This window comes from Osmia bicornis, chromosome 6 (genome assembly GCF_907164935.1).
Source record: "Osmia bicornis bicornis chromosome 6, iOsmBic2.1, whole genome shotgun sequence".
In the NCBI taxonomy this organism is placed as follows: Eukaryota; Metazoa; Arthropoda; class Insecta; order Hymenoptera; family Megachilidae; genus Osmia; species Osmia bicornis.
Window position 1 is genome coordinate 8,552,540 of NC_060221.1, and position 25,002 is coordinate 8,577,541.

The window sequence follows — 25,002 nt, forward strand, 5'->3', positions numbered from 1 at the left end:
AATAACTTTTAGCCATCGATCAAAATTGAAGGACCCTCGAACCATCGAACGTTATTGAAGGATACATATTGATTTTATCTTCTCTTCACTTCTATGAAAATACTTTCAACATATCTTGTTACATTTTCAGCATGTTTTCCTGCTTACGAACGTATTTTTATTAGATCATCTCACGTGGAAAACATCGTGGCGCCACACGTGAATTCCAAGTTCGACGCGTGGGTGTCCTCGGCAGGGTTTCCGGTTAAAAATAAGACCCTTAGACGCTCGGTCCTTTTCCCTTATGCGTATTAACAACGAGTATAGCCGTTTTCCATTAAAAAATATGTAGCTGAAAATTTTCTAAAGATCAATGCACCAGCAGCAAAAGGGTATATATTGTCACGTAGACGGCCTTGAACCCTCGACTATCTTTAAGTTGATCATGAATCGAACTGAAGCTTTTTCCATCGAAACTCTATCTAATATTCACGATGCTTAATATAACCCGAGGCGGTGGAAGTTGGTGGTTAAGACGGCGGTGGGACCCGAGCTACCAATCCTGGAGCAGAAGTTACAAGGGAAGGTGTGCAACGCTGGTATCCGCGATCGAATTGGTGGGGACTTTACGCGGTTCCTGGAGGAATTTCGGGATCGCCGAGTATCCTGCGTTGAGTGATCTAGTTGAAGATTGGACGCAAAGTGGTGAGGTGCTGGTTCATCCATCGAATCCATCGGATTCATCGTCTCCAGTGGTCAAAGCACAATTTCTTCGCAAAGTTTTCAAAAGAATTTTTCTGCAATCCTTTTCCACGTTTTGCCTGATCGGTCGACGCGAAAATTCGACGTTAATACAATAATTTTTATCTTGGGTAGAATGAATTTTTGTTTGTGATTCGTCGATTTTCGAATGTGAACAAAGATTAACAGGTTCTCTTTTATTCTTGTCCAGTGTCAGAGTGAACTTTCCGCGAACGCTGAAAAATGCCCCAACCAGCACACGAGACAAAGAACATCTTAACCACCTACTTCATCCTGATTCTTCTGCTGATTTGTCTCTGGTTATTGTATTCGGGATTGTTTTAACCTTCGAATACATTCCCCGTGATGGTAAGTGAAGCATGTTTTCGAACCTATGGAATGCTCCCTTCCTATTGTAGTAGAATCATTGAAATCTCCAAGGCAAACGTCCAACTAACTCGCGCTCCGCTCTTTCTCGCAAACTACAATATTTTTATTTACCGATTTCAGGAGTGAAGAAGAACGAAGGGAACGCGTTCTTCAACGACCAGATATTCCCAGGATTAAGCAAGATACAGCATTTTTACACTTTCATCTGAAAAAAGAATCAAAATGAACGAAACAAGTAACGATTTTCATACTTTTCCATCGTTTCTCCGTACAATTTCAAGATTATGATCGTTGCTGGACAAGAATGTAGTTTTATTTTTAATAAAAATAGAGAAGAAAAATAGCGTACAGTTTGGCGGAGAGGAGGAAAGGAGACGGAGGGACGAACAGCATGAGGTTCTCGTAAATTAGAAAAATTATAACCCAGAGGCGCGTCTGTTGTTGACACGGTAAATGTGGAAACTCTTTCGTTCGGCCGCTATTTACAAGTGATTAAGGAGACGTGGAAAAAAAAACATTTCGGGGTACACGTACCGGATGGGCAAGAAACACGTGGGCGTTTTGGTCGAAAATAGCCCAGCTTCTTTTCCACAACGCACACCAAACATCAAACACCAGATACACAGGGAGAACTAAATCGGTCTTTTCGATAGCAATTCCGAAAATAGAAGCTCTACGAACGTATCTATCTCACCTGTCCGAATATCGCGAGCTGGTAAATGAGCGAGGTAAAATCAATTTTCCCGCTTATTACGCAATTCAAGTCCGTTTGCTGTTCGTCGTGGATCATATTACAGGTTCGTTCGTTTCCGAAAAGCCTGGAATATTTTTACTTATAAATAGAATGTCACGGATGAGCATTGATCGGTCGTTCCCGATGTGCCGCGACTCTTTCTCCTCTTTTTCTCCCCTGTGATCGACATCCATCAATAAATGTGCTTTCTCTGATACCGTGGATACTTTAATTTTATCGTCTCCCTTTGATAAAACATCGATAAGAAACGATGAGAGTTAATGACTTAATTAATAGACTGATTGCCAAAATAGGAGCTGATTTATTAAGGAGCTCGTCTAATACAATAATTTTAATGATTTATCTTGGGAATGCAACATCCAAGCGAAAACAGAAGGTAGTAAATATTTTTATGAGGTTGGATGAACGCGAGATGACGGCGCTCCAGTAATCGCTCGAAATAGACCAAATTGCTCCAGATTCTTGCTTGTTCCGTTTCGGTGGAGAGTGTTACACAATGGCCTGCTTATTAACGGAAAGAATTTATTGGGAATCAATAAGCGCGTCGTTTTATAAAATTATCGCGCGTTGTTTGTTCCTTTCGCGAGGCGATTTTAGCTTTACGTTCCAAGAAAATCGCACGACAGAGTAAACCGGCGAAGTAAATGATCTCCACTAAACTGAGGAAGCTGCATCCGAGGAAGAGGCTGAAAATTCCTCCTATCGATGCTGTAATAAATAAAAAGATTAATTTTTTAAGACTACGGGAGTTAGCTTTTCGTTACCTAAAAGGTAGATCTCGTCGGCAGCCGGGAGCGTTTCTAATATCAGGTGGGACTGCAACTTCATGAAGACCGTCAAAATGGCGTTTCTGACCGATCCGTTGCTGCAACATAATCGTTACTCAGAAAAATCAAATCTTTTATGATTTTACGGGATTCGGAGAACAGGTAGACTTACTTAAACGGCGAGTCACCTGTATGAATCTGAGATATGATATTAGGAAAGCTTTCGTATTCTACATTATTACACGGTGTTCTGCAGAAACACGAGAAATTTTGGTTTTCGGTGTCTTTCACGATGGTGATGTATTTCATGTTCTCTTGGATACAGATTAATCCATTCGTATCGCATTGCTGAAAATGAAAGCGTTTTATTAGGTTTTATTAGGTGTAATAAATCCCTGCGTTTTTTGTATTTTATTCTTTTTCCTGCAATTTTGTGGTTTGTTACGTAAAGTATATATATGCATTCGCAAGTCTTTCTCTTGCTCTATAAACTTATCTGCTTCAATTAATTAATTTTAATCAATTTTTAGGCTTTCGAAATGGAATTTTTCGAATTAATTAATTTTAATCAATTTTCAAGCTTTTGGAACGGAAGTTCTAGGAGGCAGAAAAATTCATTTTCGACATCTGCTTCGTCGTGGTCAAAAAGCTACGGAAGCAGCTTGTGGCATTTGTGACGTGTATGGAGTAGATGCTATAGCTTCGAGGACCGCTCAAGATTGGTTTGCCAAGTTCAAAAATGGCAGTTTCGACCTTTCGAGACGATCTTCGTCAAAGTCGAAAGATCGGCCGGAGCGAGGTGCATCGCCAAGGTCGAAACTGCCATTTTTGAACTAGGCAAACCAATCTTGAGCGGTCCTCGAAGCTATACCATCTACTCCATACACGTCACAAATATCGCGAGCTGCTTCCGTAGCTATTTGACCACGACGAAAGGCGAAATAGAGCAGATGTTGAAAATGAATTTTTTCGCCTCCAGGAACTTCCATTTCAAAAGCCTGAAAATTGATTAAAATTAATTAATTCGAAAAATTGAAGCAGATAAGTTTGTAGCCAACAAAACATAAAATTGCGGGACAAAAATAAAATACAAAAAACGCGGGAATTTACTACAAACCTAATATTTTCGAAATTAAATTTCTGATTTCCTTTATTATTTACATTGAGTTGATGATAAAAAGTTAAATAGTCGTAGGTGTATGGTAAGCATCCACAAATATTTAACATGGCCTTGATTCTACAATTCGTATAACAGTTTGAAGATCGATAGATCGGTAAATACTCCAGATTGTTTTCCTCATCCGGTATGCAGACGGGGACTAATTCGCCTTCCATGGTGCGATGGTACATTCCGGCTGGTTTCTTAATCATGGTTGGTTGTATGGCGACCTGCGGATAATTTCATGTTTTCGTTTCTACTTAATAGTTTCATTTAGTATAATCACCTCTAAATTGTGTCCAGGTTGTAAAACATACAAATTGTTATTGAGTCCCGGATACTCCATGCTGTGATGTATAAGTAGCTGTTCAAGAAAAAGACATACAGTGAATGTAAAAAGTGTTTGGACACCGTTTAAAATAAATTACCTCATTTAATATTGGACCAAATAACTTGAGGTTTTTTTAGATGTTATACAAATTAATTTACTAAGATACGTGCTTTTATCGTTTTAAAAAATTACAATTAGAGGTGTGCTAGCACTCCTAATTTACAAGCTGAGCTGAACTCGCTTCGATTGTTCGAACCGAGCCGAGCGCTTGAATTTTGCCGAATTACTCGAAATCGACGAACTGTTTGGAACAAAAGCGAGCTACTCGAAAAAATCGAACTACTCGAATAATCGTAAAACTTCGATTTATTTGAAGATGAATTTTTAGCTCGAATATTGTTTCAAATTGTTTCAAACAGTTTGTCGATTTCGAGTAATTCGGCAAATTCAAGCGCACGACTCGGCTCGACCGACCGATCATTGTTTGATTCGAAATTCGAATAAATCGAGTACTCGCACACCACTAATAACAATTAAAGTGACTAGTTATGTTCCTAGATTAAAAGTCGCGATTTTCGGAAATTTTAATTACTTGTAACTTCTAAGTGCATTGACCGATCTCGATGAAATTTTCAGCATACACCTAACTTATTTGAATCTACGAGAGACGTATTTTAAGTTTCATTATAGGCTCGCATAAAAAAGATGAAAAATTACCCTTCACTATTTTCTTTCACGATTTCAACAAATTGTAATTTTTTAAAACGACAAAAGCACATATCTTAGTAAATTAATTTGTGTAAATTCTCAAAAAACCTCAAGTCATTTGGTCCAATTTAAAATTTTAAACGGTGACCAAACAGTTTTTACATTCGCTGTAAATAAATTTTCTCCTTTTCCCTAGAAAATTAAAAACAATATTTACCCCGACACCACCGTCGCTAGGATTCACAGTCCCATTGTTGTCCTCTGGAGCAGAGCTAAATATTTCCTTTCTTATCACCAGCTTCAAACCGCTCCATGGACCAAAATTAACCGAGCTTTGTGGTATTATTTTTGGTTGCGTTCTATATACAACAGGAAAAAAAAATGAAGCAAGTTTTATTTAAATAATACAATTATCAGAATGTTCGTTGTAATATTGGAATACTTGCTTATCGCGTCCCACGTACTTCTCCAGAACATAATTAAAGGAGCAGCACAAACCGTAAGAAGTTTGAGCGTACTTGATGATTTTATTGCAGTCTGTGTGTTCGCTGTTCCACCGACACGATTCGAAAATTTCGTCGCAAGGGTATAAAACCTTGAGAAAGTCCAATAAGCTCCATTTATTCGCTTCCAAGAATGATTGAAACTTATCGGAGTGCTCGATCGTTTTCGCCATGTAGGGAAGCGTTATTTGTCGACCACGTCTATCGTACATCAATATTTATCATCGTTTTATCAATCGTTCGTTTCGATATCGTTCGTATACCTACTAGAGGTGTGCGAGTACTCGAATTTCGAGTCAAACAATGATCGGTCGGTCGAGCCGAGTCGAGCGCTTGAATTTGCCGAATTACTCGAAGTTGACGAACGGTTTGAAACAAAAGCGAGCTACTCGAAAAAATCGTATAGCTAGTACTCGTAATTTACAAGCAGAACTGAACTCGCTTCGATCGTTCGAGCCGAGCTGAACGTTTAAATTTTGCCGAATTACTCGAAATCGACGAACTGTTTGAAACAAAAGCGAGCTACTCGAAAAAATCGAACTACTCGAATATTCGAGACGTCGCGTTGTAAAACTTCGATTTACTTGAAGATGAATTATTCTCAGTTCGAATATTCGAGTAGTTCAATTTTTCGATTCGATTCTCGAATATTCGAGTAGTTCGATTTTTCGATTTTTAGATTCGATTCTCGAATATTCGAGTAGTTCGATTTTTCGATTCTCAAATATTCGAGTAGTTCGATTTTTCGATTTTTAGATTCGATTCTCGAATACTCGAGTAGTTCGATTTGTCGATTCTTAGATGTTTAGATTCGATTCTCGAATATTCGAGTAGTTCGATTTTTCGATTCTTAGATTTTTAGATTCGATTCTCGAATATTCGAGTAGTTCGATTTTTCGATTCTCAAATATTCGAGTAGTTCGATTTTTTCGAGCAGCTCGCTTCTGTTTCAAACAGTTCGCCGATATCGAATAATTCGTCAAAATTCAAGCGCTCGACTCGGCTCGAACAACTGAAGCGAGTTCAGCTCGGCTTGTAAAATACGAGTACTCGCACACCTCTAATACCTACTTCAAAAATTCCATCGCTAGTTCCCTGCTTATGTTCTCGGGCAAGATAGCGCTGTCCAAAATCTTCAACTGCTTGCGAAGAGATACGGGGGTGAGCGGGCAAACGGTCACAGCCGGAAACGGCACATCGAATATCGGAGCGACGAAAGTTTTGATGTACGTATTGGTTGGATTTTCCCTGTAGCGGGTCAGAAACTGCACCACCATCAGGCTTAAACCTGAAACAAAACATTTGCTAATCACCCTGAGAAGTTTAACGCGATCCGTAAAAAGGAAGCCTCGCCTACAGACAAATCCAGTCATCATGGCGCAAGTCCACAGAATCTTCCCCAAGATTCCAACCCTGATATCTATTTTAGCAAAGTACTGCAATCCATGCACGGACGTGCTCTCCAAGAAATCATTGATAACATCTTGCGGAGTTGCAATTTTCCTCTCCGTTTTCGGCAATTCCTCCGCTACCGATTTCGCGTTTACGTTGATAGTTTTGCTGGTCAATCGTTTCGGAATTTTCGCGTTGCGATTGGTATTGAAATAAAAAAATTCCTCGTTCTTATTTCCGAATCTTCTGGACATGGCGAGGTAGAGTTTTCTTTCCAGCAGAGTTGAAACGTACTGATTCGTTGGTACGCGAAGCGTCGAGTTTTATCGCCTGTCGCGTGTCGAGTTCCGGTGTAAATTATTCAGGGGACTGTTGAAAATTTCATCGAACGCAGATTTTATCGCGATTTACAGCAGGGCGCAGCATCGATCCGTCGCCTTCCACTGGATTTCACCTCGTTTTCGATACTAATTCGCAGACTATGGTTTGGAATTGAAAAAAATAATTCGCAGTTTAATTGTTTTTTTTTTTTTTTTTTTTTATAAAATTATAGTAATCTCTATTGACATTTTTGTTATCACTTGTGCGCTGGAAGGAACGTACGACAAATATTTCATCACAATTTCGATCCTTCGATCCGTTCTTCTTTCACTTATTTATTTACAATGTAAAACAACGAAGAAATACGTCTACTCTATACAATCGGTATCAATAAATAAACGACGAGAAAATAGAAAAAAAAGACAGCTATGTACAAGGTGAGAAAAAAGTGGGGAGCAGAAGTAATGTTCAAAGCACGCTTCTGTACACATCTGCGGGTTGTTAAAATCAACCAATAACCTTCTCAACGATCGTTTGTTATCCTAATCTCGTTTCCAAAGACGAATTTACGTCAGCCAGAATCTGGTACAATAACGATCGTTGAACCGTATCGTCGAGGCAACGTATAGAAATGTTATTTTTCAGAAGTCTTGAAAGAGGGCTAATTGTTCCGGTGGCAAAGGGGGTTGCGAACGCCAGTCGGTTTCCGGGTAATCGTCGAAACAACTGGGGTCACCTGGTGCCTTTACTCGTGGTTGTATCGGAGGATTCAAAGCTCTCTGAGGTACCTGTGAATGAAATTAAATGAAATTAAATGAAATTAGATGAAATCGAAGTTTAGACAGTTAATTTCAAATGAATCATTACCATCGGCCATTCGACTAATTTGAACCAACGGTGCCTTTTCACATCGTCGGCACCTTGCCTCATGTTTCCCAGCCTTTTCGTTCTGTCGGCGATCAAAAGTTTTTTTATTAGATCCTTGGCGATCGGATCCATGTGTTTTGGCCACTCGATTCTTCCGCTGAGAATCTTCTCGTAGATGCCAAAAGGATTGTCGTCGAAAAATGGCGGAAAACCGGCCAACATTTCGTAGATAAGAACGCCCAATGCCCACCAATCGACGGCCTTATTGTGTCCTTTGCTCTGAATTATCTCCGGTGCCAAATATTCAGGCGTGCCGCACAAAGTCCATGTTCTACAAATTGTACGACGATTATTTATATCGATGGGATAATTGATCGTGATTCGGGTGATTGATCTTACCTGTCGGTTAGCTTCTTGGAGAAGCCAAAGTCGGTGATTTTTAGATGACCCTGGCTATCCAACAGAAGGTTCTCGGGCTTGAGATCTCTGTAAACGATGTGTTTGCTGTGAAGGTATTCCAACGCGCAGACGATTTCGGCCGCGTAGAAGCAGCTGGTGGGCCCGGAAAATCTGCCGGCTGCTCTCAAGTAAGAGAAGAGCTCGCCACCGGCGACAAACTCCAGCAGCATGTACACCCTCGCCTCGTCCCTTCCGCTCCAGAGCCTGAAGAAACAACTCACGTTGAAACGATTAGAGGTGTGCGAGTACTTGTAATTTACAAGTCGAGCTGAACTCGCTTCGATTGTTCGAGCCGAGTCGAGCGCTTGAATTTTGCCGAATTATTCAAAATCGGCGAACTGTTTGAAACAAAAGCGAGCTATTCGAATATTCGAGCCGTCTCGTCGTAAAACTTCGATTTACTTGAAAATGAATTCTCAGCTCGAATATTCGAGTAGTTCGATTTTTCGATTCTTAGATTTTTAGATTCGATTCTCAAATATTCGAGTAGTTCGATTTTTCGATTCGATCCTCGAATATTCGAGTAGTTCGATTTTTAGATTCGATTCTCGAGCTGAGAATTAATCTTCAAGTAAATCGAAATTTTACGACGCGACGGCTCGAATATTCGAGTAGTTCGATTTTTTCGAGTAGCTCGCTTTTGTTTCAAACAGATCGTCGATTTCGAGTAATTCAGCAAATTCAAGCGCTCGACTCGGCTCGACCGACCGATCATTGTTTGACTCGAAATTCGAGCTACTCGAATAAATCGAGTACTCGTACACCTCTAGAAATGATACCCTCAGCGTTTAACTAACGATCACACTTTTTCATTAATCGAACTTTGGATCAAGCGAGTCTTTTTTGGCTTCTTCAAATGACCATAATTAAGGTGGATATTAGTTAATGTCAGACACGTGTCTGGTTTTCATTAGTCAGCTTCGGAAGAGAGAATTTCGCGATCGCTAATTAGCCGCTAAACCGAGCCGTTTGCAGAACGATTAGCAGAAGTATCATTCTCGTCGATTTCAGTTACGCTTTCTTTTCCAGAAATTCCTTCGTTCGACCGACAAACCCGTACACTTTCTTAATTGTAACTAACGAAACAATGTTACGAACCGAGGCGGAGAAAGGAGAAAGCAAACTCCACTTACATGTTTACGATAAAGGGATGCTTCACTTCTTTCAGGACGGTGATCTCGTTTCGCACGTGCTCCACTTGTTTCAACCTGATCACGTCCACCATCGATAGAATCTTTAAAGCCATCGGTGTACCTTGATGCCTGCATAATACCACTCTACCGAATGTACCCGTGCCTGCAAACAACCCTTTCGTTATTCCCATGATTTTTGCTCTTTTCTCTTACTCAGAAATAAGTAAGTTTAAAGTGTGAACACTGGTGGAATTAACACTGAACACTTTGAATAAAAATACTTTTATTCAAAAATATTGTAATCTATAATGTTTATACTTAATATTTTCATACGATTTCGTTTGTAAATGTTGCAAAATTTTAATTTAAAAAATCTAAACTGTGCTGTTATTTTTGTTTTTACGCCTGGCAACACGAAACGTCGCATGATGTGAAATATCAACGAAATATTAATTTCTACCTCCTTTGATGTGCTGAAATTGTAATTTTTATTGTACATTAAAAGTATGGCTGTAAATCGTCTTTTTACTGAGTTTTTTATATAAGTGACGACGTAAAATTAGAAAATGATTAGAATATAAAATATAAATGATTATATATTAAATAATTTGAATAAATGCGAAATTTAAGTAAAAATTTAAGTGTCTGGAATTAATTCCACTAGTGTACAGTAGTCATTATAGTATCGCATAATATAAATAGATTCATGGTCAGGATTATTAAATCGTAGCGTCTAATGGTCAATGGTAATAATTATCTTGTTAGACATTCAAGATAAAGTCGCAAGGTACTTCTGTGCTCGCAATTCATTACCAATGCAGTCTGTTTAATAGACTTTCCCACGAACGCAGGTGACTAAAGTGGCCTGTTCAACGTACCACGACCAATTAACCGGATGGCAATGGAGGTGCGTTCTGAAATTACGCGATAAATTGGCCGGGCCCACGTGTTGCTCACGAATTCTGACAGTATTTCGCGTATAAATGTGACAAAAATTGGCAGAACTCTTTAGAGGAGAACCAGCTGAGAACAGGTGTAACGGCAAGTCGTTGAAATTATTTTGTAAATTCCTAATTGCCAGACGAAGAATCATAAATCATCGGTTTGAAATCAATTAAATCTAAAAAAAGGTGTACAGATGTAGAACAAATTTAGCTACACCGGTTTAATATTACCAGTTCATTCGTCGTCGATGAAAAATCTGTATCTCGAATTTCGCGAGCCAGACCGCCGCGGACGGTTTCACCGGTACAAATGGTCGTGAAGATTTTGGTGTGGCTCCAAAACTTGTTCTACGTCTCACGACAAGCAAACGGTTCGCACATCTGTCCTGATCGATCACCGCGCGCGTGCTGTTTTACAGGCGAATTTAATCGAACGGTTCGATCCAAGTAAACGAAGCGATAAAGGATTGATGTTCCTCGAGATTTATTTCAACGATGTTTACGCTCGTCTCTGTACCGTGGTATCGAGCATTATCCAACTCCATAGCGGAACGTCCTGCGTTATCCAGTTTCACGAGGAGATTAGGAGATGCTCCGAAAATATCACGGTACTCGATTGTTTATCGTATCTACTTTTTCCTTCATTCCTCGTGCAGCAAACTTCCGAAACACCTGCGCTTTACTGATCTTCCGTGTAACTCGAACTTAACGACCAGTTAAATATACACCCGGTAGTCTCTCCTTCTTCGCTGGCCCACTTCGAGGGTGGTGTTTCTCTATTCACCGAGCGTTAACTAATTTCATCAATTTTTCACCAACTTCGTTTCGAGAAACTATATATTCATTGTCAATGTTAAGGGATGGAATTGATTCGAAGGGAAAGTTACGAGTTGAATAGGTCGTAAAGTTTCTAAACGCATAGTTGCATTCAGGAGGAATAGAAAGCAGCCCGGGGAGCAGTGAAAGGCATCGAAAAGGCACGGCCTTTGTTAAGATCGCATCGTGCTCACCTATGGTCTTGATGATTTCTAGATCGTCGATGTCGTATCGCGGGCTATCCTCTTGGGAGCCCTCCTCGTCGGACGTCGTGTCTCCCGACATACTTAACCAAACTGCTCTTCTCGCCGTAGGAAGAAAGTTTTCTTGATTTATCTGTCCGCGTGGACACGTGGAAAGAAAGGAAGCCCGGTTCAACGTTCCACTCGCGGTATTCTTAGATCGTCTACCGCCGAACGGTCGACCTCATATCTTGACCCTTTAAATATCCAGCGGGAATAACAGTCGTAGAAGCGGAAATGTTCGGAAATCGTTCACACGCGACAGGTAGGAGTCGCGTGCTCTTCTTCCTGAAAGGCTACCACGGAACAGCACACGCTTCGAACCGGTATATTTATCGTACACTGTACGCTGTCAACGACCCTCCTCGGTGCTGTTCCTCGCTCGAAGCGGTGAAAATGTGTGCGTTGATTTCACAAGTGTCATTTACGGCCGCGAGTGCGCACCGTCGGAGAATCAGCCAACCTTTTCCTCCTTTCCTTTATTTCCTTCTTTCCCTCTTTCCTGATCGTGTTAACGTATGCCAGAGGGACCGGTGCGGTGTTTTTACGCGTTCCTGAGTTTGTTGATTCAGACGGAGTACACGTGTGTTACGTATCCACTCGGTGGTAGTAGGAGTCTTTAAAAGTGGTCATCCTTGATCAGCTGGATCGAACGTGGAAAATCGGAGCAACGATTCGATCACTTTACTTACACCTGGGATTAGCGTAAACGAGTCAATCGATCTTTCTACATTGCTCCTTTCGGATGTACAACGAACACTTGTCAATTGATCGAATTAACGAGTTCACAGGCACCTGGGTTATTCGAGTCCGATCCGATCGTATCCGATTGTCAGATCCTGGATCCGAGGTGTGTCCTATCTTGTCTTCTCTGTCACATGATCTCTCGTGTGGTCCGAATGCCAAGCAGAACTAAACTGGTCACCGAGGGGTCTCAAAAGGCTGTCTATCCTTCTCTTGCCCCCCCTACCTCTCTTTTCCTTGACCCCTCCATCCCTTTTCACCACGTTTCTTCTCCCACCTATCTCACAGCGGCAACTCTCGCTGAACCGATCTCTTTCTATCTTTTTCAAGAGAGAGCCTCTCTCGGTGTCTCTGGTAGCAAGGAGAGGATCCGCGAGTGATTTATAGACGACGATCGCGGAAGATTCGCGGCTGGCCGCGGGATAAAAGGCGGCATTTAAAAATACGACCCGTGTGGAGGATGACGTCGCGTCGTCATCCGTCCACCCGTTACAGGGTTGCGTCAACGACCACGCGAGATGCGAGAAATCACCCATACCTGCCTCGTACACCTCTTTTCTAACCCTTCTCGGGGTAATTAGGGTAGATAAATGGAAATTGCCAAACTTAAGTTTCAACGGATCGACCAGAAGGAAAAATAACAGACCCGCTAGCGAACGCGTTAAATCGGTTGTCCGTGAATCACGGTAGGTGGATCGAGTGACGATGCTGCAATTTTTTATAGACACCCTGTCACTATTACTGGAAATTTTGTTTATTTCGAGGGGGATGAGACAGAGCGTGGGATCGTGTTCTTTATGAAAACGACATCGCGGAAATAGAGACGATTCACGGGAATATTCTGTATCTTTAGAGAGACAGAAGAGAATCTAATCTTTGTTGTTCCAGTAATACGGGTGGAGGAGGAGACGCGAAGTGGTCGCCGATCATCGTCGTCCAATCCATCGAATTTCGGCTTATTTTTGAGCCTGGCCCTGGTCCAGATGCACCTCCACCTCCAACCACCAGACGATCCAATACTTGTATCGGCTCCTCCTATCTCTATAATTTTCGCTAATCTATCATGTTTTATACACAGCTTTTTCTATATAGATCCGTCACTGTCCAAGGGGTTAGTTTGTTTAAAAAAATTAATTAAAATCATTTCTGATTCTAGTCTGCCTACCATTCGAGGAGCATCAAAATTGGATCAAGCGTCGAGCATCCTTGACTGAGGACACGTAAGTAATGTACAATTCATCGCGGATGCGATACGAATTTGTAGTTCTTGTTACGAATAACCTACAACATCCTATTAATAACGATGATGCGAGAAACTTTAATATTTACCTTGCTAATAATAATGTAGCGACGCGTTCCGTGTTATCGACACGCCATGCCAGCACGATCGCGATTTACTGTTTGGTGAAACGCGAACGTCTAGGGGTTACATCATTTTTATGAATCTTTTCTTTCGCTTAACCAAGCCCATAGGCCTTCGCTACATAGGATGGCTCGTGTTGTTGGCATTAATGAATAGTAATTATCGTGTCCAGAGGATGACGTATCAACGTAGCTTTCGCTGTTACGAGGCCGGTCATTAACAACCAAAATGAAAATAATAGCTTCCGGGAGTCTATTTCACAGACTCATTCCATGCCAAGATCGGGGGGGGGCTCTAATTACGTACACGACTCGCTGTATTTTCTCGAGCATCGTTGTTTTCTTTCTAAGCAGTCTCTGTATCTTACCTCTGAATAATTGCAATTACAATCAAGGTGGTAAAGATACAACCGTTTCAGTTTTAAATTTAACTTTCCAATTTGTCATCTCAGATAATATTTTTAAAATTATTCTGTTTTCTTTTTTTCTTTTTGTTTTTTTCTTTATTACTTCGATGTGTCAGGCTCGTGGTGGTAGTCAAAAGCGTTAAAGACGAATGTCTCTGCGAAAGATACAACATACACGAGAAACAGTTGCGAGATAAATAAAATGGACCAACAGGTCTGATAAATGTTTTCTTTCTCTGCGACGACGTCCTTTCACGATTATTTTTACAATTGGGGACATCCGAAGCGGCGACGACACTCAGCATTGACACTGACGGAAGTGCGGACAACTAGTTTCTCTGCTCGCAGAAATATTCGTTCAAGGACAAGTATCTTTGAGGAAGTTGCAAGCACTAATGACGTCCGTGCTCGCCCACCACTTCTGGACGAGAATCAAGCCTCGTCTAGAAACTCGAAGTGCTACCTATTACACCGATAGATACACCACATCATTTTCGTCTGGACAAACTAAACGACTTCTCGCTTCGACGATCGCGATGCGGTGAAAGGGCCAACAAATGTCTCGTTAACTTAACACGTGACAAAATGTTGTCGAGAAAGAGATACCGCATAGCGTATGTAATAGTGATGTGCGGTCCGACTATTCGGGTCGGTTCGGAAAACATCGGGCAGATTCGGACGAGCTCCCGCGGGCCGCGGCCTAATTCTTATGTACTTGTTAATACTTGCAATAAGCGTGTGCAAAATCTGTTTTATACGTGGAATTTTGGAATAAGATCATTTTTACGTGGAAAAATAATACTTGTAACGAATTTATTTGAAATGAATTTCATTCCATGTCACCTGTATGTTCATTTTACACAAAAGTACATGAGAGGTTGGGTCGTGGGCCGCGGCCCACGGGAGTTCGTCCGAATCTGCCCGACTTTATCCGACCTGACCCGAAATAGTCGGGCTATCCGACTGCACGCATGTCGGACCCGAGTCCGCCCGATTTTTTCCGAGCTCGCCCGAGCCCGTAATATCGGGTACCATCCCTAGTATGTAATAACACATAAGACCGTCAGGATTCATCTGTTGGCCACCTTTCCCTATTGTTATGGGACCGACGCGTTACTCACCTCGCCATAAAGATAAGTTCCATGAATCATAGAGGTAAGCATAACATACAGCCGTAGGTTGCACACGTACTCGGAAGCGGATAGGCGTGTTCGTGAATAGTTAATTTCAGTTATTAACGATCGATATTCTGGTACTAACTAAAACCGCTAACGATCTAAGGCGATTGGTAAATAGCCCGATACCGTAACACTTGTACAATCTAAAACCTGAAGCCTAGTACAGACATACGCATGCGCAGTTGTTCAGAATATAACTCAAGTGCATTTGCAGCTTTCGACTAGACTTATTACAATGGACGTAGAAATACTATTATAAGAGCTTATTAAAAATGATTTATAAAATCTTTGAACCCAACTATGCGAGCAAGGCACAGATTCTTAAGACAAACGGTTTCACTAAAAAGGCCGTATTCTCACGATTCGTACAAGTAAATTGTGACGTTAGAGTGAAGCTCGTCAGTAGTAGCTGAACACGCATTACACGCAACGCAGAAAGCACACACAGGAGAATCTATCTAAGCGCGTGTCAAGCCCATGGTTCCCAGGGAACGTGAAGGCTGTACGCGATATTTTCAAGTATCCCAGCGGTCCCACGACAACTTCCGGTTCCCCGGGGCGTTACGAGCTTCCGGTACCGCGACAGTTTTCCATCGACCAGGATAATGCCAGCGTGGTCGTCCGTGACTGTAAACGTAATTACGTTCCTCGTTATTCGCTACAATGTTAATAGATTGCAAATTGCGTATGGAAAATAACATCGTTAGGAAAATGTTGAGCACGTTAGGCCTTCCTTAGAGGAGGAAAAAAAAAATGGCGAACGTTACCATGCTCGCCAATGTACTTACCGTACCGAGGGTGAACAGTTTTGCAACGTAATTTTAGCTGGTTCTTTTGACTTCTTTTTCAACCAAACGTGTCCAGTTTCATCAGGTTTAACGTAACAAGGAACGTGCCTGTAAAACACGCGATCGTAACGTTACAACGGAATGAAAGAAGGATGTAACGGATCAGGCAACGATGTATATTTATTTTCGACCTTGATCCTTTTACCCGTGAAATATGGTGCAGGTGTTTACCTGGACGATGCAACGATGCCTGTCGTGGAACCGTGCGTCGTGTACGAGCCAACTTGAAACCGGAAGCACCGCTTTCTGCCCTGCTGCTCACGAACAATGAGATCGAGAGATTCCTGCGAGGACGTAAGCACGATCAAACGGCTAGCTGCTTTATCGACAGACAGGATCGAAAATATTCGTTTCTCAGGCTAAAGACCTCGACGATCGTGAATCCTTTTGCAACCAGTTTACGAACGTTCTTCCGGGTATCTGTAAAAGTGGGTAACAGCTGAAAAATAAAAGATCGGACAGTAACTTGACGAGGGTGATATCGCTTTTAAACTCGACGGTGACAGTGTCGTTACCTGTACAAGAGATAAGCTACCCTAACTTTCAACTAGAAAATCGACTAAAACCCGTGAACAAAGATTGGATATCTATTCTTTACCCGCTTCTCTCGGTTTACCATTATGTGGGCCTGATTGAAAGATTAACAGAAACCGTAATACATGCATTTACAAACGTCCTCCGTATGACTTGGCGCACACGTGTACACGGCAAGTGTCCAATTATTACGTTTGGTGTATCGTTTGGTTGCTTTCAATAGACAACGCGATACGTTGACATCGGTTGTTTGACTACCCGTACGATCAATACAGACCGGGACAATCGAGGAAATCTCTTCATGGCCACCGTCGTCACGTGGCTTCGAGTATAGCAACAGGTGTGATGCAACAGGTAATCAAACGTCAGCATTCTGATCCCTCGGTTATTGTATATAGCGAACACGATCCGTTTAATATTATTACGATGCTAATAAGGTACGAAGAAGAGGAAAAAAGAATCTTGTCAACCCCGCTGTCAGAAATTAAGGTTGCCCCACAGGTCACGATCGTTGCAAGGTTAAAGCGTAAAGAGGAAGTCTTGGAACTCACCTAAACTTGGTCCCGCGTAAAAACGCCATTAACTGGTCCCCGCTAACAGGATGACAAGCGAAACAGGATTTAAACGAGAGATCCCCTAAACGTTTCACAGCTGACAATGGAATAAAGAAGGCACTTACTTGGTCAGGGTGCGAGACAGGTGTCGCGTCGCGAATCGATTCGCGCACACTCTCGCAATCTTTCCCTCCGACACTTTCTTCTTTTGCTCGAGCGAACTGCATTTCCGCTTGCCGGTGTCCCTCGGCCTCTCCCCTCTTCGTGGACGAGCATTTCGCTCGACAAACGCAACGCGTCGCGTCTCGTCTCCGCGTTTGCAGGCCGTGTTCATCCGTAAGCAGAAGGTCGTCGTTTGTTGCCAAGTCGAGGCCAATTGCTTACCACGTGCACCAATCGCGAAAACTTCCCAGCTTTTTACCTGTCCCATTAAACCGCCATTGTTGATTCACCGTTTCAGCCGGTTTCGAATCTAACGAATCTAACTTGGAGAAATATTTTACCATTTCAAAATTTCTCCATTTATTTTTAATGAATTTCCTTTTTGAAAAAGGGTTTGATTCTTTACTCATATCACAGCGTTCAGCGATACCGGTTACATAAAGGCGCGGTATTGGCACGATTTCCGGGATGCCGATGTATGCCTCTGGATGGCCGAACGGTTTTACAGCCGTTCGCTCGATCAGCTTCTTTGCATAAATGTTTGATGTTTAAAAACCGATAACCAGGTTCGAGAAGGAGCTTATCGCGTTGCACGGTCGGACGCTGTGTATGACACAGGAGCTCCACGGGCCCGTTTCATAAATCCCCCGTGAATTCTTCCAGTGCCATTTACAGAATCCAAGGCTCACCCCGTTTGACAACGCGTTATCGGTTATTCCAATCTCTTAACGATAAGTAAACCGAAAGAAGAAAAAACGAAGCGAATATCCCTGGCTAAGAAGGTGAACGACCGGTTCGTTCGGTTATGCAACTACCTAAGGAAACGAGATGGTTTCGGTGCTCGATTCACCGCGAACCGTGACAAGCCGAAGAGAATTAGACAGCCAGAAAATTGTGCGCCATTCGAGGAATAGCACGGAGCAAGAACTAAAGGAAAAGAAATAAATTCCTCGAGGATAATTCACGGTCGAAGTATCCTCGGCTCTTACTCCCTCCCTTCTTGCCTCTTCCGTCACGGAACAACGATCCTTCCCGGAAGCCGCGTCCGCCATATCTACCGCCTACCGCCACGATTTCTTCTTCGTCCGTTCATCCAGTTCCCCTCTATCGTGAAATTTCTTCATTTTCTCCAATTTTTCATTTATTATTTCCCACGGTACCTAATATAGCCACCGTGCTAAACAATCATTGAGTAACCTTCCAACGATTCCTCTTTCTTCCCCTCTCCTCCCCGAGATCCATTTCGAATAATTCCGTGTTTTAATTTACAAGCATTAATTCAATCACCGAACGGTTTCTAGCGATTTGTTATAAAGTTGGAGAGGTCTGGTATGCAAGGGAACCCGGTCGCCGCGTTTTCCCGTCTCGTTCTCACGATTCGAATCTTCTCAGTGCGCCGCGCCGTCGTATATACACCGTATACACCAGCGATTCTTCAACGACTATCTGCAAGTCTTTGCTCAGTTTCTCAAGCCGCTCTTCCGGTCATGCTATCATTCCGGTTCTCACGCCTGCTTCGAACATCGGGACACGGACCTGCCGCGGAAAATAACAGTCCCTCGATCGGTGTCCTTTAGTTCACCCTCCTCCTATACCTTCAAATTACATCCACCTTCGAACAAGACTAAAACCTCTTCGGGATTATCTTTATTGACTCTGGGAGAGACACGCTATCGTCTCTGAGACGTGGCTTATCAATTTTCATGAAGACCGTGCAACCGATTTTTCATCGGTTTTCTTGCCAACGACATCTCGCAGATAGGTCAAGATTTACGATCCGTTTCTTCTACACCTGTTCGTAACGAAGATCAGTTCCCGTGACTGAAAGCAAATAAGGTAAAACTGTAATAAATACGGTTGCTCGAAAGTGGTTAGAATTTTCCGTCGAAAACAGTCGGTTTCACTTGGTAGCCCTATCGTTACGTTTCGTTCCCAAGAGAATTCCTTTGCTTAATTCGAGCATTAATAGAAAAGAATGGCTACTTCGATTGCTCGCAGCGAGGTTTCTTCCGCAGCGATGCGTAGAAGAAAAAGAAAACGGTAACGAACAATAGTTCTAACGCAACTCGGTTCTCGAAATCCTTCGGTTCGCTTCAAATAGGTCAAACGTTGAATTCCTCTCTAGTCGCGATCACCGGCTCTCCGGTTCTCGCTGTTGCTCAGAGAGGAGTTAGCGATTTACAGCGCACGTTCCTGCACGTTTGACGCTCGGATCAAATCGAAGGTACGTGATCGAAGATGAAGGAAAAAGGAGGAAGAAACGCCAGGGTACCGTGACAATCGCTAATAAACGCCAGAGATTATGTAGCCGAAGCGTTAGAGTGCATTTTCTGTCGGTGGTCACGCGTGCATTGTACGCTTATTCGCGTTTCTTTACTGACCTTCGTCAAACCGACGCGTTTCTTCTTCCTAGTGATTTTCCTAGCGATTGTAAGCATTGCGTAATGCTTATAAAACGTCTCGGGAATCGAACGTATCACGGGGGTTTGAGAAATTTCATGGTGGCGAGACGCCACGGAATCGAATTCTCTTACGGTTATCTTATCGCGTCCAGGAGCGGCGCGATGTGCCGGGAAAATCGGACGGTCGATCGAAAGGGCGAGGATCGAAAACAATAAAATACCAAACAAGCCTGAAACCGAGCGCCGCGGCGCGCTCGCTGACTTTCGAAGCAATTATTATATCGTGACATAGATTCGCTGTTTGTGAAACTCGGTCGTTACGTGGGTGAATTCTTGCCGAGTGATAAATCGATGGATAGATCGCGGCTCTCTTTGCATTCCGCGTGAAAGCTAACGCGCGACGGTATGCAAATACCGGTTACTATCGATTTACTAGCTGGTAATTAATCCTACGCTTAGGTATATCGTTCGCTCGATCGAAAGAATCGAGGAGAATCGCGAGGAGGAGGTCCAGGACGTTTCGAAAACTCACTTCCTCCCGTGATTTCTGGTTGCGCAATCATCCTTTCCACGGCCCGACGCGCCGATCCGATGTTTTTCGTGGCGAAGACCGAGCCGGAGGAATAACGGTGACCGTACCGACGGGGAGGACAGTGACCCGATGAAAATCTTAGGTACACAAGAAAGAGAAACCGTTGAGAAGCGTGCTCCCCTCGCGGATCGGAACGAAATAGATTTCACCGGCGATAAAAAAAATACTCGCGGCATTTAACTCGCGGCAAGTTACGTTGGCCAGCGTGGCCGACATCCACTCGTTTCTTACATGAAAACTTGCTACTCTTTATCGCTGAATCGCGAATACTCGTATTTCGTACGACGTCGGACTTTGAAGCGTTTCTCGATCGACGTCGCGTTCTTTCGAAAACTATATCACGCTCCAATGACATTTCCGCTCGTGTCCCACCGTGTTACCTGCTTCTAACGGAAACTTAATTAATCGATACTTGCGAAACGATTATTCCCGATACCTTAGTCGCCCGTACGAGGATGATGCTGTGTACCGATCGCCATTGGTAACCACCTCCCCTTCTCTCACTGACCGGTAATACCTTCTGCTTCGACCGAGGTCTCGTCAACATTTCACTCTTGTCCAGTTTCAGCGACCACATTCAACTTCTTCTCGGACGAGTTGAACCAGACCGGAGCGAAGTCGTGCACGGAACATGATTTTTCAGCTGGATACCGTGTTCCGTGATACCGAACCAGTCACCACCGGCCGGTATCTTTTTCGTCCCGATGAAAACGTCACGCGAATACGAGGAAGACAAAGAAAGGGTTAATGCAGAAGAAGAAGAAGAAGAAGAAGAAGAAGGCGAAGAAGAAAATAAAGTTGAAGAGCGGTTGATAAAGTAAGAAGAAGAAGAAGAAGAGGCGGTAGGCGGCGGTTACGCGCGTACAAAGGAAAAAAGGAGGCTTTTAAAGTCGTAGGAGCGCAGCCCGGAGGAGGCGGCGAACCGGTTGCTCGAAGTGACGTGAGTGAACTGAGGCTGCAGGCTGGCAGGTAACGCCAGGTAAACTCCACTCGACCTGCGATCCAGAGGTAAGAGAAGGAAGGTGGTTGGCTACGCGGAGCCAGCCAGCCGTAGAGACAGTCAGCTCAGTCAGTCGACCTGGGGAGTCAGCCTGCGGCCCCTGCGGCCGCAGGAACCAGCCACAGGTGAGGGATACCGAGAGGAAAGGGAGGATTTCGAAGGGAGAACCGATGCGATGCGATGGAAGGAAGAAGTCAGAGGGGAATGAGAATGGCGGGAGGGAACGGTGCGGTGCGGTGCGGCTCGGCGCGCTGATGTGTTGTGTGTGACTCAGCTCGGAACGAGCGAATAGGCCAACAGCATAGCAAAAGCTGTGTGAACGAGACACACACACACACACATACACGCGTACAGTGTGATCGAAAAATAAGGGCCCTGTCCGTGTCGATAGCTTTCCGGTGAAGCGGCGCGGATGATGGAATGGCATTGGGCGCTGGGTGCTGGGCGCTCGGTGTTTCGGGCACGTGGCACCGGCCCAGTGCCGCACTTTTCGAACCTAGCTGCTCGCGACCGTTCTCTTTTATTTTCTTACCCTTACCCCCCGGTATACTCCACGATTACACAACCACCACGCACGAAGGACTTTATTTATCTATTTAGATATTGAAACGATCGAGTGACTTGTTTTAATTGCAACAGGATTTCCCATGGTATTAATAACCGTGAACAATTTGCGCAGCGCGGAACGCGTAGCTCCTACAATTGCTTTTCCACGGTTTATTTAACGACGGTAACTCTACGGGTTTGCGTTCCCAATAAAATGTCGATCGCGTGATCGAAGTCAGGGCCGTTTACTAGTTCGTGGAACGGTTTTTGCAACACGCCAGCGATGCTACCAGTCTCTATCCGTATCTAACAACGAGACAAACTTTTCGTTGTTAATATAGTTTTGCGATGAATCGCGAACGACGTAGAAAGACACCCAGTATATCAGGGACTAACTATACCTGAATGCAGCAGAGCGTGACTTTTCACGTGTAGTCGTGCAGAAGTGGGGGGTATGATCGTAACCGGGCCTACAGTAAGACAGACTTTGATAGAATTTACACGGTGGCTTGGAAGAGGCAAGAACCTCTGCGAAGCAAAGACCGCGATGAACACGGATTACGACAGGCTAATTCTTCATTTTTTCCCACCCGAGTCCTCTGTCCACTCGGTTCATTTATCAGCTCGCACGCACGTTCCATCGCTATATTCCCTTTCGTACCGCAACCTTATTATTCAACGTTAAAAAGGCTCGTCGTTAAAGCGGTCCTTCTTCCAGCCTCTTTCATTGCTCGATTCCGCTGGAATCAAGAGATTTCCTTTTGCCAAATTACCACGGTAATTATCTCTCTAATTACTCCGTTCATCTCTTCCTGATTCTTAACAAACAAGCATCGTCGTTTAACGAAACCCGTCCTCCGATTAATTCTTGGACGATCGTCATCAAATGCCGTCTGCAACATCATCGCGGTAGGTCAATAACACTTTTGTACAGCTTCATAGTGGTCGTTGAGAAGGATCTCGAGGAGTCCCTTCTAATTATCCTTCGCGCCTTTTCTTACCCCCATCGACGCTTCTCCAGGATCTCTTACGATTCGTAATCTTCTTCGCTCGTTTCTTCTTTTCTTATTTTTTTTCGTTACGGCATTTCCTCGTTTCACGAAGGTAGACCACCGACCGACGTTCCTTGTTCCTCGGAGGATTACCATGAGTATCGCAGCGCAACTGGTCTATGCGCAGCGAGAAATGCAGCTGATGCGCACCGCTGAATCTCGCTGAGGTCAGCGACTCGTCGACGGAGTTAGTGGAGCGCTTAGGCTCGCTCCAGGGATTTTATGAATTGGTGCATGGTGGAACGGGCGAGTCGGTGCGCGGCCAGTCGGCTCGCGGAAGAAAGAGGCATCGAGGAAGAGGAATTAAGTACGGACGATTTTTATCCAGATTCAGGATGGCTAGCGTAGAGTACCTATGCGAAAAGTATCGCGTCGAACGCGAATACGTACGATAAGAAATAACTCAGCCGTTTATTTTTATTCGCTTCGGCTGGTGAATTCCGTGTCATCGTTTTCTACCGTGATCGGTAGCAGCTCGTACCGTCATGATTGTCCTCCGCGGTTCTATTCTTCCTTCCTCTCCTCGCTTCATGGTGTTCTGCTCACGAGCCACGGTGTACGCAGGTGCATTAACCGGACATTCAGCAGCGTAACGCTGGCCTCAGAGACGAGAAGATAGGTAGAGAGACCCAAGGGGAACGGATAGAGGATGGTAGTGTAGAAGAAAATAGGAGAGAGATAAAAGAGGGGTTAAGGGGGGTGCTAGAGCAGATGGTTGGCATTCGAATTCCTTCGTCACCCGTTTCTCTAAACCGCGAGTTAAGCCTAAAGCTGGTCTCGGATGTTGGGAACGCAGAACGAATGCAGCTTACTCGCGGATGGAATGTCTCTGCTTTCGAGCTGGTTACATCGAAAAATACCTGTAAACGCATTACGCTTCATCCTGCAGCTGACCGTCGCTTCGTTACTATCTTTACGAATTGCTTCTTTGCCTCTCGTTTGTCTCGTTTTACAAACTCGCGCGTATCAAATACCCGCAAGTGCAAATCCTGCGCCGATTTGGTACCGATTGTCAAACACTCCCGATTCCATCTGATTTCCCCGATGGAAATTCGGAACGACCGAGTCCAGGTAGCACGCTTCGCGAAACCGTGCTCACCTTAACCCGCGACAAAGTTTGGAGCGGCACCAAAAAGTTGGCCCTTGTCTGGCGTCGCGCCAACGGGACGCAAGGAAACGCGAGGAAACGCGTGTCACCGAAGCAGAAGGAAAAGCAGACCAGTACCCGTGCGTTTCACGAACAGGTGCTGTTCGAACGGTTCTTTACCGGTGTTCGCTGATCGATCGGACCATATGCCCGGGAACCGAACACAGAAAGAGCCAGGCGAGTTGACGTTATAAATAAAGTCGGTGGCAATTCGAGACGCGATATTATGTCTACTCGAGAGTCTCCTTCTGCCCTATACTCGGCGCATCCTCCAGCGACAGACTACTCTACTCGCTGCCTGTAGTCGCTTTTCACGAGAAACTGGTTTTCATCGCGCCACCGGTGCCGCTGATCCCGGAGTATCGCGAGTCCGAAGAAAGCGGCGTTGTCTCGGGACCCGGTCGCTCTACTCACGGCAGTCGGGTAATGCGGCTTTAATGCCCCCGAGATGCAACGCAACACGCGTCCTTCCCGTCTCGACTTTAAACCAATTCGACCAGCAGAAGAAGAAGAAGAAGAAGAAGAAGACAGAGGTTCAGCGAGCGCCCAATGTAGTAAGACGACACTGGTAGAGAGAGGTTGAGTTATCTTTGCGAGTTCGCGTCGCGTCCGCCTATAATCGTTACGTTACGAGAAACTGGTTTCCCAGACTCTCTGACCACCACTTTATCTAACGACTTATCTTTCATCTGATATTCCGTGCTCGCAGTCCCGAAAATCCTCCTCGAGGTATTCCTCTTTTCGTTTCCTACCACTAGCTGGAAAAGTGGACGAGGGAAGAGCCGCGGCGTCGGATAAGAATCCTTGACACCCAGCCTCATCGCGCTCTGATTGAGTGTAGCACGCAGAGGTGGACGCTTAACTAGCAGCGCATCTCGCCTGTTTAATTTAACACACTCGACGAGGAGAACTCGTGCGTGTCGTATCTGGTAAATAATATCAGTTCCCACAGCAACCAACTCGCCCCT

The 25,002-nt window shown here is 44.0% G+C and overlaps 3 protein-coding genes and 2 long non-coding RNA genes across 14 annotated transcripts; 2 read left to right on the forward strand and 3 right to left on the reverse strand.

The window, feature by feature from the left end:
- The first annotated feature begins 535 nt into the window (after nt 1-535).
- On the forward strand, nt 536-2,058 carry LOC114874894. Its single transcript, XR_003789147.2, has 3 exons — nt 536-851; nt 932-1,089; nt 1,231-2,058. It is a non-coding gene; the product is annotated as an uncharacterized LOC114874894 (long non-coding RNA).
- Nucleotides 2,059-2,140: 82 nt separating this feature from the next.
- On the reverse strand, nt 2,141-6,978 carry LOC114874899 (sodium channel protein Nach-like). The gene is made up of 9 exons (XM_046286016.1): nt 6,690-6,978; nt 6,404-6,620; nt 5,276-5,533; nt 5,047-5,188; nt 4,077-4,154; nt 3,793-4,020; nt 2,804-2,979; nt 2,629-2,729; nt 2,141-2,572 (listed from the first exon to the last, which is right to left on the reverse strand). Exons 1-9 carry the CDS (start codon nt 6,976-6,978, stop codon nt 2,397-2,399), a joined length of 1,665 nt encoding a protein of 554 aa, XP_046141972.1. The 3' UTR covers nt 2,141-2,396.
- Nucleotides 6,979-7,346: 368 nt separating this feature from the next.
- On the reverse strand, nt 7,347-12,433 carry LOC114874896 (cAMP-dependent protein kinase catalytic subunit PRKX). The gene is made up of 5 exons (XM_029184618.2): nt 11,459-12,433; nt 9,505-9,667; nt 8,312-8,575; nt 7,913-8,243; nt 7,347-7,833 (listed from the first exon to the last, which is right to left on the reverse strand). Exons 1-5 carry the CDS (start codon nt 11,547-11,549, stop codon nt 7,687-7,689), a joined length of 996 nt encoding a protein of 331 aa, XP_029040451.1. The 5' UTR covers nt 11,550-12,433; the 3' UTR covers nt 7,347-7,686.
- LOC114874897 lies at nt 10,323-24,260 on the forward strand. 6 transcript variants are annotated; one of them, XR_003789150.2, is made up of 4 exons: nt 12,696-12,936; nt 13,407-13,470; nt 20,852-21,106; nt 21,180-24,260. XR_003789150.2 is itself a non-coding variant. In XM_029184619.2 (3 exons), exons 1-3 carry the CDS (start codon nt 11,038-11,040, stop codon nt 16,486-16,488), a joined length of 363 nt encoding a protein of 120 aa, XP_029040452.2. In that variant the 5' UTR covers nt 10,323-11,037; the 3' UTR covers nt 16,489-17,123. The 6 variants fall into 6 exon arrangements, 2 of the variants coding, with proteins under 2 accessions (XP_029040452.2, XP_046142060.1); XM_029184619.2 differs by lacking the exons at nt 12,696-12,936; nt 20,852-21,106; nt 21,180-24,260 and adding exons at nt 10,323-11,056; nt 16,209-17,123; XM_046286104.1 differs by lacking the exons at nt 12,696-12,936; nt 20,852-21,106; nt 21,180-24,260 and adding exons at nt 10,323-11,056; nt 14,136-15,366.
- On the reverse strand, nt 15,461-17,883 carry LOC114874898. 5 transcript variants are annotated; one of them, XR_003789156.2, is made up of 5 exons: nt 17,259-17,883; nt 17,131-17,172; nt 16,217-16,465; nt 15,986-16,093; nt 15,461-15,824 (listed from the first exon to the last, which is right to left on the reverse strand). It is a non-coding gene; the product is annotated as an uncharacterized LOC114874898 (long non-coding RNA). The 5 variants fall into 5 exon arrangements; XR_003789157.2 differs by lacking the exon at nt 17,131-17,172; XR_006829499.1 differs by lacking the exon at nt 17,131-17,172 and having other exon boundaries at nt 16,217-16,484.
- Nucleotides 24,261-25,002: the final 742 nt, after the last annotated feature.

Coding starts and splice junctions, on each gene's coding strand:
- LOC114874899 (XM_046286016.1), bottom strand. CDS start 6,978: ATGTCCAGAAGATTCGGAAATAAGAACGAGGAATTTTTTTATTTCAAT. Junction 5,534..6,403: donor CTAGCGATGGAATTTTTGAA/GTAGGTATTAGA, acceptor GATGTACGATAG/ACGTGGTCGACAAATAACGC. Junction 2,730..2,803: donor ACAGGTGACTCGCCGTTTAA/GTAAGTCTACCT, acceptor ATTATGTTGCAG/CAACGGATCGGTCAGAAACG.
- LOC114874897 (XM_029184619.2), top strand. Junction 13,471..16,208: donor GCATCCTTGACTGAGGACAC/GTAAGTAATGTA, acceptor AATATGGTGCAG/GTGTTTACCTGGACGATGCA.
- LOC114874896 (XM_029184618.2), bottom strand. CDS start 11,549: ATGTCGGGAGACACGACGTCCGACGAGGAGGGCTCCCAAGAGGATAGC. Junction 8,576..9,504: donor CATCCCTTTATCGTAAACAT/GTAAGTGGAGTT, acceptor TTGTTTCTTCAG/GCTCTGGAGCGGAAGGGACG. Junction 7,834..7,912: donor AATTAGTCGAATGGCCGATG/GTAATGATTCAT, acceptor TTTCATTCACAG/GTACCTCAGAGAGCTTTGAA.